We start from the raw sequence: 18537 nt of genomic DNA on the forward strand, positions 1-18537 counted from the left end.
CGACTTTCAAAAATTGACTTCCAAACTAACATATTTCTGGCCAGGTCTTTATTTATCCCTCTTTCTCTAAAATCCATCTGTATCATTTTCTCTCATGTTTTCCTTGGCCTTCCACTGCAAACTGACCCTGCTATATCAACTGTTCTACATCTACTGGTTCAAAACCTCTCAACCCATTCTTTCAATGTGACCATACCAACAAAGTATCCTATTCTGCATTAATTTCTCTATACTGCAATCTTCACTTTCGTACATCGTTACACTGTGTACACATGCTTGATAGACTCTTCTCTTGGTCAACAGTGGTAACGCTCTGCTGGTTAGTAATGTCAGATGTTCCATGAGCTTAGTTCATCCATTTCTAACTCTTGAAGTTGCACCTGCTCCTTCTTTTGCTCCAATAATATAAACGAGATAACAAAACTTCTGGACAACCTCAGTAAATATACTTTCCATCAAAATGTACACGCCATTATGTTTTTGAATTTTTTGAGATAAGGATTGTTTTTTTCTGTATTAATTAGATTCTTAAGACTACAAGAACTCATGGTGCAGTGGTTAGAAGTACTTGGAAAAATTCAGTTGTAAAAAGTGACCTTTTTCTGAGGGTTGAAGGTTCAATCCTCAGTGTGGGCAACTAAAAATAGAATTGCAAATTACTTAGGACCTCTATCCAGTCATGGCTGATGGAACGAGAACATGCTACCATCGTGAATTAAATAAAGGGTACTGTTGGAATTCTGTGCAGATTCTTGAGTTCGACAGAAAGATTTTCGAGTTCAATAGAAAGATTCTTGAGTTCAACAAGATACACCTGAAGAAGGTCAGAGGTTACATCGAATGAAAAATTGTGAAAATGACACTTGAGATGAGAATAGTAGTCCGATAAAGCCAAATAATATGTTCATTTCCATTGTATCCCATTTCTTGCACTGATTATCATCTTTAAACCTACATGATTTTCCCTAAATTTTTTGTGCACCCAATTATATACATTATAACGTCAATTAATCATTAATGTGTAATAATGATTTATTGGGCGTGGGGGGGCGGGGTATGTATGCTGCATATACACCTTTTATGAGGCTATGAATGTAGTATGTATACCTTTTTAATGTGACTATGTGGAGTATAGAAATTTAATGGGTCTATGAATGTACTCCTCACTCTTTCAAGAATGGTCCAGTGGGTAAGGTCACCCAAATTTGGTCGCTCTGGGTCCTAGTTGATCATTTGGTACATAGCAGTTACTCTGATGAAGGGCCTGGGTGTTGAAAGGTCCTGTCTGACAAATCATCACTCTTCCCAAATTGTCTAGCACTGGTCACCAAAGTCCATATCACTGGGCAGCAAAGGTCATTTCAAACCAAAAGAAGAAAGAATAACATGTCAATGACTTTTTCTTTTTTTTTTATGAACTAACAATAATTATTACTAGCGATAAATAACTTATGAGTATTGTGATCTGTATCCACCATGCACTTGCTGGCAATATTCCATTTTCATAAGAGAATTCAGTCTGATAACGATTGATGCGATTTGGAATATTCCATTTTTATTTTAAAGTATGTTTACAAATACGCTGATAACGCTCGAAGCAATAATTACATAGAAATTTAATGGGGTTATAAAGATCTAAGCGGTTCGTCTGTTAAAGCAATCAAGATCATCTGATCATTTCTTGTATAACATCCGATGAAAGTTTGTAGAAAGTGAAGCTGGTTTGCGCAGTACCAGCCTAACTCTCTTATCCCAACCAGCCTGATCTAAGAAGCAGGACAGAGTTGAGACAGCTGGAGGCCAGGTGGGACGCAGAGACTGCCAGAAATGTTAAGTCTTACTACATACGGCGCTTGGTATTCACAAATTGGTCACCCACCTGATACTCGCTAGGCTCAACGTTGCTTAACATTGATGATCTAACGAGAACCAGTATGTCAACACAATTATGCCATATTAAACTTGAAGATCTATTTCTTCAAGAAAAGGCTTTATTATCACTATTTCCTTTCTTTTCAATGCTTTAACTTCTGGCAACCTACACCCAACTGTGTACTATACAAATAAATATATATTGTTTGTTTAAAGAAGGGCATTGTTTTCTTTAATGATTCTTTTGATACAGATTATCATAGTTTATGAAATAATTAGCACCTATACAATTTTTTTTTTTTTTTTTGTGAAAAGGAGTAAAAATAATTGGTGCAACTACATTATAATCAGTGGCGGCTCGTGCCTAGAGCTGTGGAACTGCAGCACCCCCAAGTCATTTCTACTCATTATTATCGATACACGTTAAAAAGAATACGTTTATTTTTTTTTCTTTCTATGTGATAATATATCATATTATATATATATATATATATATATATATATATAATCCTGAAGCTTAATATCGATAATTGTCCCCATACTCATGTAAGCATAAAAGCAAAACTTTGCTTGGAGCTGCGAAATTCACAGTTACACATTCTTAGTGAAGTTCGCTTGTGCGCATGCCCAATCTAGAACGGCTGATATGAGCCAGTTTGGAAATGTAGTTTTCGCAGTTCCAAACGCGGTGTTTGCGCGTTTTCGCTTTTTTTTTTTTTTAAGAGGCTTGTTTACAAATGTTTTCTTTTAATTATTATTATTAAAAAGTGTAACGTGTTCTTGTAAATAAAATCTCCACCTTAAAAAAAAACCCACACGTTAAAATGCTATTTAAGCAGACAAAAATATACAATATGCCAAACTTTTTTTTTTAAAATTAAAAGTGTTTGGGCTTTTAGCCTTGAAGCTACCAACACGACTAATGTTATTTTTTTTTTTTTACCTATATGGCTTATTTTGTTTGAGTTTTTAAGTAGTTTGAAATCTATTTATTTTGTAGTAGTTAAACTTTACAGAATAAAAAAATATTTACATTTTTTTCTATAGAAAGCGAAGAAAATTTTATTTTTAAAATACATTTTAGTTAGAAATGTTTTTACCTTATTTATATATATATATATATATATATATGTATATATAAATATATATATACACATACACACACACACACACACACATATATATATATATATATATATATATATATATATATATATATATATATATATATACACACACACATATATATATATATATAACAAGACGAGTATGTAAAACCGTTTTTATGATAAGCTTAGTGAATAGCAAAGTTTGTTTTTATTTTTATATAAAAAATTGTAAAAAGATTTGTAAATAAAATTATGTATCTTTAAATTTTTTTTGTTTGCTCATAGTACAAATATGTAAACTTTTATTCTATATTTTATTTACAAAGTTTTGTTATAAACACACATTTTTAAATTTTGAATAAAACTGTTATCCAATAAAACCATTTTTAAATGGTAAACTCCTAACTTTACCATCGTTTGCAGGCAAGTAAATTTCAAAGATTTTGTTTTTATGAAAAAATAAATTATTAAAAAATTGTAAATAAAATGTATTTAAAAAATGTTTTTCGTTTGTTTACCTGCGGAAAAAGCCCGTAAAATTTTATTTAATCTGTAAAGTTTAAAAGAAATATATTTGTATATTTTTTTATTACTCTGTAAAGTGTACACAATTTAAAATAGTGTTTTTTAATTAAAATGTTTTTGCGTATTACCCCTTTTTCGACGACTTATAATGGCAAAGTTAAAAATATTTGTATTAAAAAAAAAAGCAATTTTAATGACAAGCTTATTTTGTTATACACATATTTTTAATTAACAACAAGCTTTTTATAAATAAAACCGTTGTTAAATAGTAAAACTTTTTTCGTTAATAAAAATCTGTGACCTAAAAGTTATAAAAGTATGATTCAACTCAGTTAGAACTACTGGTTCAGTTGAATTGCAAGAGGATCACTTAAACATTGTATTCCTTCTACCCTAATTGATATTCTACTAATAGACTACCTAGTACTTACCTTTCCCAATACAATTGATATAAAAAGAATTTAACCATGGTCTCCTTGTATCCCCAAGAAATAACTTCTGCGACGGTAAATGAACTTCAACAGATTGAGTTTTCACAGCTGTCTCTCCATGATAAAGTTGAAATTAAGAAAAGAAGCCGTTCAACGCCTGATATTCAAATATCTCAGCCAGGCATTAGCAACAACAAAGTGCATATTCGTAGCTTTAATGGTACCAACGGAAAAGTTGGCTTTGCGGCTGTGAACTAAAAAAGGCATATTTCTGCTTTCCTTGTTTGTTGATAGGAGGTGATGTAACATGGACAAGATAGTTTCAGAACTATTAACAAAATGAAAGATAGAACTGAAAAGCATGAGAAGCACGTTGACAGTGTAGTTTCCCTATCAATTTTGGGGACCATAAATATTAAAGAAAAACTTAGTGAGGCCTGCAGACTTTCAATCAATCATCATAACACGAATGTTAAGAAGAACCGTGAAATTTTATCTAAAATAATAGATTGTATTTTCTTTTGTGGGAACTTTGAAACTCCCTTACAAGGACATGATGAAAAAGATGATTCAGTAAATCCAAGTGTATTTAGAGGATTTTTAAATTTTGCATCTTAATTAGATCCAGATTTAAAGAATCACTTAGAAACCAGTAATGTCTTCAAAGGAGTTTCCAAGACTATTCAGAATGACATACTTGATTGTCTTTTACAAATATACACTGATGAAATAAGGGCAGAACTTAGCAAAGCTTCCTTTGTAGCTATCATGGCTGATGATGCAACAGATATGTCTGAACATACACAAATGATCATTGTTTTACGGTACATCTTGGATGAAAAAATACTTGAACGCATTTGGGGATTCTTTATTCCAGAAAACCAAACCGCTGATGGGATATCAAAATGTATTCTACAACAATTAGATATAATCCTTCAAGGGAATCGCCAAAAACTGATAGCTCAGACATTTGATGATGCAAATGTCATGAAAGGCAAAAAAGCTGGTGCTCAGGCAAAAATAAAAGCAGATTATAGTAATGCGCATTTCACTCACTGTTATGCGCATCAACTTAATTTAATAATGAGGAATGCAGCAAGCATTACACAAAATGCTACAATATTTATCTCTAACATTTTGGCTATTCTGACTTTCTTTTCTAGATCACCACAGCGTCTGTCCATTTTTCAAGAAGCATCTAGATGTAAGCATTCTACGTGTATCCGCCACAAGGTGGAACTTTAACATACATAAATAGAGTTCATGAAAATGTTCAAGCATAAAAAAACTGTCACTGAAATTCAGTCAACATCATATGTAGATGAGACTGTTGCAGAAGCGACAGGAATTCTGAAATATTTGAACGATGAAAATTTCATATTTTGGTTTGAGCTATTTCATGAAATTATGTCTCATGTTGAAATTAATTCTCAGGAAATTAGCATATATAAAGTCAATGAATACATAACAAATTTCAAAACTGCTATTTTAGAGATAAGAAACACCAAATACTGTGAAAATCCTTCACAAACACTCAAGGACGAAGCTAAAGAACTGTGTGACTATATATCTGTTGATATAACGGACAGATATTCTTCAACTAAACATTTAATACTTGCTAAATTGTTTTACAAGATAAGCTTTGCTAGTTTTAAGAAAAAAAAACTACCTACAGAAGAGATATCCTTGACAACTGAAGCATATCCCATGATTGACAAAGAAAAGTTTGAAACTGAGCTAGAAATATTTTATAGTAGGTCAGATATCCATGAATATTGAAAAGTAATTGATCTTCTGAAATTTATTTTGGAAAACAATTTAAACGATGTTCTTAGTGAAATCACAAAACTCATAAAAATTATCTTGACAATTCCCATGACTGCATAAGAGATAGAACGTTGTTTTTCAACTCTGAAAAGAATAAAAACTTTTCTAAGGAACACCATGGGTTGCGAAAGACTAAATGCACTTGCATTGCTTTCAACTGAAAAAAACGTTCTTCAGCAGTCATCCAGAAGTTAAGTAGAAAATTATCAATCTTTTCTCACAAATTAAAACAAGAAGAATGAAGTTTACTTTCAAATGAATGTAATAAGTAAAATATTTAAAATATTAACATCTATTTAGGATTCCTTTAAGTTATTGTATTTTTATACATGTGCATACGTATAAATTATATTTTTTATGTTTGTTTTATTTTTACACAATATTAAAACAATAGGTATTTTCTTTAAAACAGCACCCCCACTAATCTTAGGCACGAGCCGCCACTGATTATAATAGCAAAATTTGGAAGTGAAAAAATTGATTAAAAATCAGTATCTACTGACTGTGTTAATTTTAACTAAAAGCAACGATATCTACTTAATTGACATGGCAAAAATACTTAAATATTACTGCATTATTTAGAAAATACAAGTTTTTGATCTTTATCGTAAAAAAACGTCGCCATATTTCTTTGTAAAGACATGACATAATAACAAGGGAAGTAACTCAGTTATGCTAAAAACAAAGTAAAACATACAATTTATTAAAAAAAAAATTGGCAATAGTAACATGCTACTTACTTTGGATCTCTCATGTTTCTTTAGCCAAATATTTTATTTTCACTAATTTTCGTCAAAATAAATAATAATAATTTTTTTCTACCCTATTGCTTTTCATAATTTTTGGATATATTCATTGCTGCGATATGACAATTAAATAAAGACCATTGGTTTGCCTTGAAATTCAATATTAAAAATTTCAAATTTCACTATTATAGTGTTGTTACGCTATGTGCTAATATTTACATAAACTATTCATGCCAAACAAATTGCATTGCCACTTGGATAGGAGAGGCTTGGGATCATGTTTACAGAGGACTATGTGGGGAGTTGAACCACAAATTGTCTGTTTGCATTACAATTTAAACTTCTGCATGTCAGTACAGTCAGGTTGGTTGTTTTTGTTTTACGGCATATCAACCCGTTTCAAGTTATTTAATGCCGAATCCAGTAATTTTGAAGAAAAAGTTTTTAATAGAATATATTTGGGGTTTTTTTTTTCAAGTCAGTTTCTATTTAACGCATAGTTGTGCCTAACAGATACTACCACTCCTGGTCAGAGTGGACCTGGGAGCAATGACAATTAAGGGGTGGGTCCACACTTTCCAAAGCTCGCAAGCTGGGGCCTCACTGTTGAATATAGTGTTAAGATCATATCCAGGACTCAGTACAGTCAGAGAAGCAAAAAACAGAGGGAATTCCAAGGTCTAGCAGTCTGTGGGAAGAAGCTATGAGAGTAGGTTTTCCAGCATCAACAGTGACGGGGTGGGATTTTGCTGCTTGGCAGGTTAATCGGGAGTATGTATGTTAAAGAGGCACAAGGAATGTGACGACGGGACAAAGGTTGGAGTTTGGCCAAGTGTGTGGGATATATTAGATTTGAAACACTTTTTTCTGCGAGACCCTGTTGAAGAGTGCGAGACTAATGATAAATGCCCATTCAGATGTGACAACAATACTCCATGCATGAGCGAATTTTTACTTTGTAAAGATATAGGATGCTCTCTGGTGTGAGTAATTTTCTAGCACAGTAGAGGGAGCCCACCTTCTTTGCAGCAGACTTAGCAATGTCCTTAATCTATTTGTTCCAATTCATGCTGCCTGTGAATGTTAAGCTAAGGAGTTTTAACGATGAGCTCTCAGCTAAGGTGTTATTAGTCCTGGCAATTCTTAGCTTTTTTTTGACGATTCTTATCTTACAGATTATTACAGATGACATGTAGAAGTCTTATAATTTATGCAGAGATTATCTCGTAAGCAATAATAAAAAAAACCTCAAATTTTCATCTGCAGGAATGGTATCTGCTTTGGATGATGGCGTCGGAGAAGTTGTGAAGGCCTTAAAAGAGACTGGGATGTATAGCAATTCAATTATTGTTTTTTCAACTGATAATGGAGGACCTACTCATGGCTACGATGGAAACATGGCCTCAAACTGGCCTCTCAGGTATTTTTACGTTTTGAATTTGTAAGATTGAGGTTGATGTTTTTTTTGTTTTTTTAATTACATTTTCACCCCAAACAAGGCACATTGCCACTTTGGTGTAGGGGGCTACTATCAGGGGCAACAACTACTGGGGTACTATGTAGGGATTTGGGCAGCAAGATGTCGGTTCACGTTACACTTGAACTTCTGCACGTCAGTACAGTTGGGGAAGCAGGGACCTGGAATGATATTCCAAAGTTTAGCAGTTCTGGGGAAGAAACTATTGGAGTAGAAAGATCTTTTACATCTAGGGATCTCTACAGTGTGGGGGTGGGATTTAGCAGCCTGTCGGGTTTGTCAAGGGTGCTCACGTCGTGGGGGCACAAGTGATTGCAGTTCGTCAGAGCATTCACCACTAAAATACTTGTAGAAAAGGCAGAGGGATGCAGCGTTTCGTCGATAGGACAGAGGCTGAAGCTTAGATGCCAGTTCAGGGCCTATCAGGTTTGCGACTCTCTTTTGAACCTTGTCAAGGAGCGAGAGACTAGTAGCAGATGCACCAGCCCAAATACGACAGCAATACTCCATACATGGGCGAATGGTGGCCTTATAGAGATACAGGATACTTTCGGGTGTTAGTAGTTGTCTAGCACGGTAGAGAGAGCCCACCTTTCTTGCAGCGGCTCTGGCAATGCCTTCAATGTAATTGTTCCAACTCATGTTTCCTGTGAACGTTAGGCCAAGCAGTTTGAAAGATGTACTCTCAGATAAAGAGTCGCTGGCCATTGCTATAGGTGGTAGAGAGGGTTTCTTGTAATTATTGAATGACACTAGTTTAATCTTGGCGGCATTGAACGTGACCAACCATTTTTGTCCCCATTCCACTACAGATTGGAGGTCTTCCTCTAGTGTTTCTGCCATTTCTTTAGAAATGTGTTCATTCGTCTTCTTGTCGTGCCTGCCATAAAGTGTAGTGTCATCAGCATATATACCCATTTCAGAGGAAATTTTGTCGAGGAGGTCATTTATGAATATCAGGAACAATAGAGGTCCAAGGATAGAACCCTGGGGCACTCCCGCATTTATATCATATTGTTTAGATGTACGACCGTCGAGGACAACCTGGATTTTTCTCTTATCTAAGAAGGATTTAATTATGTTAAGTATTCTACCAGTGATACCGTTATTTGGATTATTCACACTTACCATTCTCATCTTTGGTGTTATTTTCAGAACATTTCAGTTAATATAACCTCCGACCTTCTTCAGGTGTATCTTGTCAAACTCAAGAATCTACATGGAATTTAAAACAGAATCTTTTATTTAATCTTGACACGATAACCTAGCAAGCAATCAGTAATAGAATTTTCAAAATGTGAGAGAATATATAATTATATCTACAGTCAGACAATGTCGCAGCTCACAAGAGCCAAGGAAGCCAACAAACCGAAAGTCCAAGATTCGAGTTTCACCCTTATTTGAGCTCATCAGTTAGACATATTCAAACTTGGGATTTGAAATCAGAGTATAAAATTCCTACTTGTGATACATCGGGTTGGGTTGTGGCTAGTTGGATGACCACGTCCCTTGCTCGGTATGAGGTTGGTTCACTCCACTGTTGGATCTATGCCATGGTTTGCTTGATCTTCAGAGTGCTCGCCTAGCATGCAAGAGGCTCGTGTTTCAAATCCCGAGCTCGGATGTGTCTAACTGATGAGCCCAAATGAGTCTTTTGATTTGAGAATAACAATTTTATTTAATTTTTTTCTGGTGTGTGAATTTTCAATTTTCATGACTACATTCAAAGTTTTTGTTAACAAGATAGAATCTATGGGAAGTGAAGTGCTTGTTGTATAATCATTACAAATGTTAGCTATGAAATTTGCAACCAGAGTTCACTTATTGTGTCACATATGTATGAGGGGCCTTCAATAAGTTTCCAAACTTTTTTTCGTATGGCCACTTTTCTTGCTAGTGCACCCATCAAACTTTAGTCCCCTTCGAAGTAATCTCCTCCGGCTGCAATGCACTTGTACCATCCCAACGATTTTTGGAAGGCCCCATAGAAGTCCTCTTGCGTGTTTCTTTGAGCTTAAAGAATAACCAAAAGTCACAGGGAGCAAAGTCTGAACTATAGGGAGGGTGAGGAAATGTCTTTATGCCCATCTTGGTCAAATAGTCTGCGACAACGATGAAGTTATGGATTAGTGCATTGTCCTGTCGAAAATGCCACTGACCCGATTTGAACAGTGCCGGTCTCTTCTGTCAGAATCTCTTTCTGAACTCCCTTAAAACCTTAACATAGTATTCCTTGTTAACTGTCCAGTGGGAACCCAATTGCATGTAGATCATGTCCATTTTGTCAGGAAAAAAGGGATCATCATAAATTTCTGGATGAATTTGCTCTGTCTGGCCTTCTCGGGTCTGGGAGAGTCAGCATGCTTCCACTGGGAATTCTGTCTCTTGGTCTCTGAGTCATAGCAGTAGAACCAGCTTTCATCGCAAGTCATCAGAGCATCAAGAACTGCAGGATCTGAATTGATCAGCTTAATCCACTCCCTACTGTCATAACATCGTATTTCTTTCTGATCTTCTAAGCATCCTTGGACAAACTTCACACAAATCTTCCGCATCTTCACTTCCTTGCAAATAATTGTGTGTACAGTTCCCACACTGACATCAAAGACAGTCTTTATCCATGAAATTCCCTTGAAAGCAGTCTGAAGTATTCCATACGTTTTTATGGCATTTTTTCCAAGTTTAACACATAATTTTATTGCATATCGTTCTTTTGAAGTGTCCTCACGTCCAGAGTGCATTTTTGAAATTCACCAGCTGTGACAATCAGGCTTTAGTAGGGTGTATTCCGATTCCTGCTGTAGCTGTTCATTTGAACCCGAAATCATAAAAATTAGTCAGTCATCTCATTTTTCAAGAGTCTACAACAACTTTAAATGCCTGTACAAAAGAAGTTTGGAAACTTATTGAAGGCACCTCGTATTTCCTTTTATTGCAAAAGTCACTGCAAAAAAGGTATTGACCTCCACTCTTCAATTAGTAGATTTTCTTTTAGTATTAGTAAATCCTAAAATCATAAAGACTGCTATAAAGAAGGTGGCCTCCCTTTACTCAGCTAGAAAATTACTCACACCTTCCAGTATCCTATAAACCATTTGTCTCTCCTCATTAGACACGATCAATAAGAGTCTCCAATCAAATTGGCCCTGTATTTTCAGCCAAGCTTTAACCTCTGTCCCATCGCCACAATGTTGCAGCCCTGTTCTTGTTTTACAAATGGAATGTGCTCCAATAAACGCTAACTAACCAACAAGCAGCAAAATCCCACTCCTTCACTGTAGAGGTCCATAGATGCCAGAGAAAGCCTTCTATTCTAATACTTTCTTCCTTCAAACTGCTAGACTTTGGAATTCCCTACCCAGTTTCTGGAGTGTATTAACATGCAGAAATGTAAATGTAATGTTAACAAACATCTTGCTGCACAACTCCCCACTTATGATGCCCCTGTAAATCTGGTACATAATTCATAGTAGTTCTTGTATCTCAGTGATAATGTTCCTTGTCTTTGTTGAATAAGTTTTTTTTTTTTAAAAATGACCAAAACCGCCATCGTCTTTTATGTTGTAAAAAAAAATGTATTTTTCTATCCAATTTCGTGTCTAATGCTTACCAATTTTTTTTTTTTTAATTTCTTCACAGGGGCATGAAGAACACCATGTGGGAAGGTGGAGTCCGCGGCGTTGGTTTTATTCACAGCCCCCTCTTGCAGCAAAAGGGTAGTGTCAGCCAGCAGATGATTCATGTCTGTGATTGGCTTCCGACTTTGTATCGTGCTGCTGGGGGCGATCCTGCTGAAATGAAGAATCTTGATGGATTCGATCTCTGGCGGATGTTAGTGAAAAATGGTCCGTCTGTCCGTCATGAGATCCTTCATAACATCGATCCCATCCTGAAATTTTCAGCCTTACGGGTTGGAGACTATAAATTACTGTTTGGACATGTATCCGAACGGGATGGTTGGTATCCACCCTATCAAGCGTACGAACATACAAATATTAGTGATACTGTCTTGTATTATTCATCCAACGAGAGAATCGAACACCAAAAATTAACAGCAAAGAAACCTGTCCAAGTAAAATGTGGAGGGCCCCGTCCCCTAAATGCAAAATATAATTGTGTTGGTAAACTAAACCCTTGCCTTTTCCATATTCCAACGGATCCGTGTGAATATCATAATTTGGCAGCCGAGAAACCAGATATTGTGAAGCACTTAATGGCACGACTAAAATATTACACGGAAACGATGGTGGCACCTGCAAATAAACGACAAGATCCTGCGGGTAACCCCAAACGGCATAATGGACTGTGGGTACCATGGTTGAATTCTCAAAACTAATATATCCAAATAGTTGCTTTCCTTGGACCAAGAATTCCTTCCCCACTCTTTTGATCTTATCAAAAGGCAGAAATTTAAATATAATGTAAACAAATATCTTGCTGCTCAATTTCCCATCCAGGTTGCTTCCATCTTATGAATCTGGTCTTTATCACAGTAAGCTCTTATGTTTCAATGGCAAGATGCCTTGTTTGGGATGAACAAAGGTAAAAAAAATATATTGTTAGTTTACATTCCAAAACCAGATGTATTCAATTATTATAGTTTATTCATATGAAGTATGTCTTACGCATGTTTCATAGTATAGCAGAGATATACTAAACAACTCATCAGAGACAAAAAACATATACATATTCCCAAGAAAAAAATAGGGTTTTTTTTTAATTAGATTATTCATCTTCCATTTATTTTTAACATATCTAAACACGAAATGTACACTTGTTGGATTCCACATTTGAGAAGAGAAAAAATATTAATTAATGCAGTGAAGAACAATTTTTTTTCATTTTGCAATAATTACAAGCCACTGTTTGGGATTTGCAGATTTATTCGGATTTAAAAAAAATAAAGCTGTATTTTTTAAAATTTTCATTTTGTTAAATAAATTTAATCGAAAATAAGATTTTACAATTTTTAATAAATACATAAAAAAAAAAAAAAATTTCATATCTATCACCCAATGCAATGCCATATTCATTATAACCTCATTAGCAAAGATACCTGCGCTTCACATGGGACTTTGCTGTTCACTCATGTTTCCGCTTTACGGGCACTCTTGCAGTAAGTGGATGTTATAAGAGCAACTATTGTTTAAGGTGTTTAAAAAAATTTTTAAAACGACCTCCTCAAGTGACAGATCCACCTATGAACTTTAAAGCAAATAGATTATATCAAAGGTGACACTTAAAAATTGAAACAATTACAAAGAATCACAATGTTAACATTAGTTTAATTGGTTGAGGGGATGGAGGTGGAGGAGAATGATCTGATTTAAATTTACAAAGTTGGTCTGCACCAAATTTACAAATGTGGTATTCACCATCCCTAGGTGGGTACGTTTATAAAGAGCCGCACTAAATATGACCTTAACTTTTGAAAAATGGTGTGCATCAGCCCGACGGTCAGAGATCATTCTCATGTCGGGTTTGGTTATGATTAGTCCAGTGGTGTGTGCTGTAGGAGAGTATATATTCATAGACTATGACCTTGAACTTTGACCTTAACCTTGAAATTGGTGTGCACCATCCCTAGGTGGGAAACCATCATCCCAGGTTTGATCATGATCGGTCCAGTGGTGTGGGCTGTACGAGATTTAGACACACACATATGAACGCTACTACTTTATATATATATATGGAAGATTATAGTGTCATTCTGCAAATATCTAAGTCGTGATGAAAAAACAAAACTATTTCGCTCTCAGGTGTTAAGTTGTCTCCTTTTATATTAGGGTAAAAGGAGTTCTGTTGTTAAGTTCTTAAGTGATCTCTCTTGCTTGTTGTTGTGGATTATTGACTGAATAACAAAGATGGCGGTTTTGATCAGTGAACATGTGTCTGTGATTGTTGAGTTACTTCCACATTGGAGTTGTGGAGATTAAGTAAATAGAATCTTACTGAAAAAAAAAAACAAAAAAGAAACTTGGTTTCTGGATTATTCAAACTACTGTTCTTATTTTGAGTTATTTTCACGTTTCAATCGATGTAACCTCGGGTCTTTCTTTAAGTGTATCTTGTCGAACTCGGAAATCTGTACAGTTTTGAACAGACCCCCCCCTTTTTTTTTTTTTTAAATCGAGGGTAGCATGCTCTCATTTCGTCAGCTATGATGGAATAAAAGTCCTAAATAATTCACAGTTGTATTTTTTAATATTACCAATCGAACCTTCAACCTCCAGAATAGTATCACTTACAATTGAACTTTAACAAATACTTTATCTGTTACACCACAAGTTCTTGCGGACAATTCTCGTGTGAATTTAAGAGCCTTAAACCTATTTTTGTTTTTAGATGTACAATCTAACTACTTATCACTATACGGCACTATTTAATATGATATCATTAATATATTATTTACCTCTGACTATTTATTATTTATAAACTAGCAGGGACGCCCGGTGTAGCCAGGTCATAAAATACGTTTAAATATATTTTAATTCTTGCATATTTTGTATATATTATTATAGAGTTAATGTTCTATCGATTTTTATATATTATAAAGTTGTGATTTTGAAAATAAAAAATATATCTATATGACTTGGATTCATTAGCTTAAATCGAAACCGAATCCCAAATTTATTACTTTAGTTCCTCCAGCTATAATCGAAACCAAAACCAAAACTTAGGAAGAATTCTTGATAAAATTATTAAAAAAAAAAAAATAAATAAATAAATAAAAAATAGATTATTGTAATGCCATTAGCTATAATTGAAACTGAAACCAAAACTTTTAAGGAATTCTTGGTAAAATTATTAAAAAAAAAAAAAATAAATAAATAAAAAATAGATTATTGGAATGCCATTAGCTATAATTGAAACTGAAACCAAAACTTTTAAGGAATTCTTGGTAAAATTATTTAAAAAAAAAAAAATTGATGACTTTAGTGCCATCAGCTATAACCGAAACCAAAACTTTGGAAGAATTCTTGGTAAAATTATTTATGACAAGAAATGGAAGTACATAACAATTAAACTACCAGGATGTAAGCGTGAAAAAAACTAACACATATGCTATCGTATTAATATATAGATAATGGTTTGTATATTGTATTTAATTCTGTTTATTCCTAATATTTTATTTATATTATAGTTTAATACTAGCAAATTGAATGAGATTAAATGAGGATCAACAAACAATGCTGTTATCGACGTGGCAATCAATGAAATCATCCATTTTTCAATCAAATCAATTAGTTGTCTGCTCTAGTCAGGGACCCACTATGGTGCACAAGGAGGAAACTCCACCTGCCTCCTCGCAGTGACCTAGTCCACAATACATTGTAGTCTATATTGCACTTTAGAGAACCTGTTTATTTGAAAAAAATTATTTTTGTATGATGGCCTGAATTAAAGTTTTAAATGCAGATATCACGTATCATGGTTCAATTGTACTTTAAACAAAAACATTCATTTAAAACGTGCCCATCTTATCAAAGAACCTATTGTTGATTTTTGTATGCAAGGCTATTTTGCTTGTGCGGTGATAAAACTTCTCAAATGCTTTTGTGATGTTAAGCTGTGTAAGTGTTAATTTTTGTCAAAATCGGACTGTTCCTTTTTCAATCGGATTTTTTTGATTATCAATTTTTCAAGCAGAATTTTTGGATTATCAATTTTTAATACTTAGATAGGTTTTGTATTGAAACATCTCTAAGAACACTCCCAGACATAAAGTACATTTGTGTGAAATTTAAAAAAAATAAAAAATAAAAATGGCCCAGCAGTTTTGTTTAGTGTTTGCTATGCAAATAAAGCTTCTTTTCATGCAGCTAAGATACAAGGAGATGTTCACTGAGAGTTTCTTAAAGGCTTATTTTTGAAGGGAGGGAAAGAAAAAGAAAGAGACTGACAAATGTTCTCTTAGATAATTATTTTAACTAAAATGCGTGACACATATCAAGGTAATGTTTTGCATTTTCTACATTATTGGCCAACAGCCTTGTGCAACTCATGGCAGACTTGCATTGTTGCTGGTCTCTGTCGGGGACAGACTCATTTGAATGTTTTTGCTTTCTTTCAGCTCAGAAAACGTGACATTAGTTGTCATCTTAACTTGTACCTCTGTTTTGTTTAACCTCAGCCATCCTTAATCCAAGCCCAGGAATGATTCTGTTTTACAAATTTTAGTTATAATGATGCACTCATTGTGATCCTTGTCAAAATCAACACTAGTTAACTTAATTGTTACTAACAAAGTAACAGCAAGACTTATCAACTTTTGGATTGTACTAGATGAAGACCAGGAATGAGACATTGTCTGGTGGTACCAAGACACTTGCAGTCCCTTATATACCAAAACCAACTGATGCTGGAGATGAAGAAGAGAAGAGTAAAAAAAATTTCAACATAGCTGTGAAGGAAGAATATCCAAAAGACTTTTTCATTGACCTGATTCACTTACAGAAAACCTATAAATAGTTTTTTTTTTTTTGTTTTTTTTTCACCCCCAGACAAGGCATATTGCCACTTGGAATGTAAGGGATTATTATTTGGACCATGTCTAACAGAACTATGGGGAGTTGAATACCAAGATGTCTGTTCCCATTACATTTAAACTTCTGCAGGTTAGTGGAAGAAAGCAGAAAACAGAGAATCCCAAAGTCAAGAGAAGAAATTATTAGAGTAGAATGCTTTCCAGCATCTAGGGACTTCAAAAGTGAAGGGGTGGGATTTTGATGCTACACATTGGGAGTATGTAAGTTGATGAGTTCATAGTACATTCCATTAAAATACTGGTAAAACAAGCACAGATGCAACATTGCGGCAATGGGACAGAAGTTGGCCAACAGTGTAGGACCTATTAGTTGAGGCTTTTTTTGGACCCTATCTAAGAGTAAGAGACAAGTGGTAGATGTACCAATCCAGATGTGGCAACAATACTCCATGCATGGGCAAATGGTGGCTTTGTAAAGATATAGGATGCTCTCTCGTAGGGGTAATTTTCTAACATAATAGGAGTCTACCTTCTTTGCAGCAGCCTTGGCAATCTCCTCAATGTATTTGCCATGAGCGCTAACCTACCCACCTGAAAAGCATGATGGTTTGAGATACAATTAAATATACAATGTAAATTTATGATTACCGACATCCAAATCCAATACTTGATGCTCCAATGTCCAACTCGAAACTGATGAAGCCTCCGAAAAATCAGGCTTTTCATTTACCCCAGAAGCATCTCATTTGCATATCAGGTGACAAGGTCACAAGCACAGAGAGAAACAGCAGCCATTTTTTTTTTCTTTTCTCCATCAGTCTCTACAGGCTGCACAAAAACAGGTTTGTACCAATTTTTAATCACAATCCTTTTATTTACTTGTCTTCCTATGAGGGCAGAGTTAAGCACAAGGTCAATACATAATATGCGGAAAATCCAGCTTTCCAAAATAGAGCACGTGGGATTGGGACAAAAATCTATGACTTTTCCTTCTCTGACCAACAAAATACCTTGATCTCAACCAAAAAAGCATAGATAGTGATTCACTCTAGAGAGACTAAGTGCAAATTATAACGGCACAAAAGTGTTGTGGATAGATTATCGGTTGAATGATGAAGAATATAATTGAGTGGAATCGATTGGCTGTGTTGAGACGAATGACTGACTACTGGAGAGAAGATGAGGTGGAAGGAAGTTAGACGACCCAAGAAAATTTGGGTGCAAACCACCACCAAGTGACAATGAAATTCGAACGGAATAAACCCTAAAGATAATCAATGAAAATAAACTGCAGATTGTCAGAAAATATTAAACTCCTGACTAAAGGCAATACAATAAAATGAAGGATGATGAAAAAACTGAATGAATGAATAGTGTAATTAGTTATGACAGTTTGAGAAATATTTGTTAACATTAGACTTGAAGGGGACCATATTGTAGTCGTCAAAGAAACAGTTTCATGATAATGTGTTCCACAGATGCAAAGTTCTTAGAAACTGTTCATGGAAATTTCACTTGATGCTAAGGACATTTTAAAAAATAAAATAAAGTGAAGCATGCTTGGTCCCCTGTGAGTGCACAGTGAACGAGGCATAAAAAATGACTAAGTTCAGCATTTACACCCCCCTCCACCCTTAAAAGTCCCTAGGGGACGTCAAATCCTGGTGAAAATGAACAAATGGTGCAGTGAGGCAACCAGAGTTTTTTTTTGGGGGGGGGGGGAAATCCTGTTACTTTTTCTTTTACTTATATCATGTTTAATGTTTGTGCAAAATTTAAAATTGTTCGAAGGCATAGTTATTGAGAAAAGTGCGAACAAGTGTATATTTACAGGTCCACCCTAGTTTTGTCCGGGGGGGGGGGGCTCTGATATGGCAATATTAACACCCATAAAACATTTTATTTATATATATATATATATATGTAAGTGAACGTGTCTGTGTGTGTACATTTTTCTATGCAATAACATTCAATTTTTAGTCTACAGACTCGAAATTTTATATACAGGGTACTGAGATTTGGGTAAATCTTTGATCGGTTTTCGGTCAGAAATTTGGCTGTT

General features: G+C 34.6%; 1 protein-coding gene across 8 annotated transcripts in view; it reads left to right on the forward strand.

Annotated features, from left to right (window-relative positions):
* The window catches only part of LOC145258157 (arylsulfatase B-like), a 57089-nt gene extending 44144 nt beyond the window's left edge, over positions 1-12945 (forward strand). For all 8 annotated transcript variants that reach the window (XM_080115957.1, XM_080115949.1, XM_080115958.1 and 5 more), the window contains 2 exons: positions 7777-7930; positions 11627-12945. In XM_080115957.1, the coding sequence (XP_079972083.1) occupies positions 7777-7930; positions 11627-12323 (851 nt within the window). In that variant the 3' untranslated portion in view covers positions 12324-12945. The remainder of the gene's footprint in view (positions 1-7776; positions 7931-11626) is intronic.
* The last annotated feature ends 5592 nt before the right edge of the window (positions 12946-18537 follow it).

Source organism: Euprymna scolopes, chromosome 33 (assembly GCF_053919585.1).
Source record: "Euprymna scolopes isolate OS-2025 chromosome 33, ASM5391958v1, whole genome shotgun sequence".
Taxonomy (NCBI): domain Eukaryota; kingdom Metazoa; phylum Mollusca; class Cephalopoda; order Sepiida; family Sepiolidae; genus Euprymna; species Euprymna scolopes.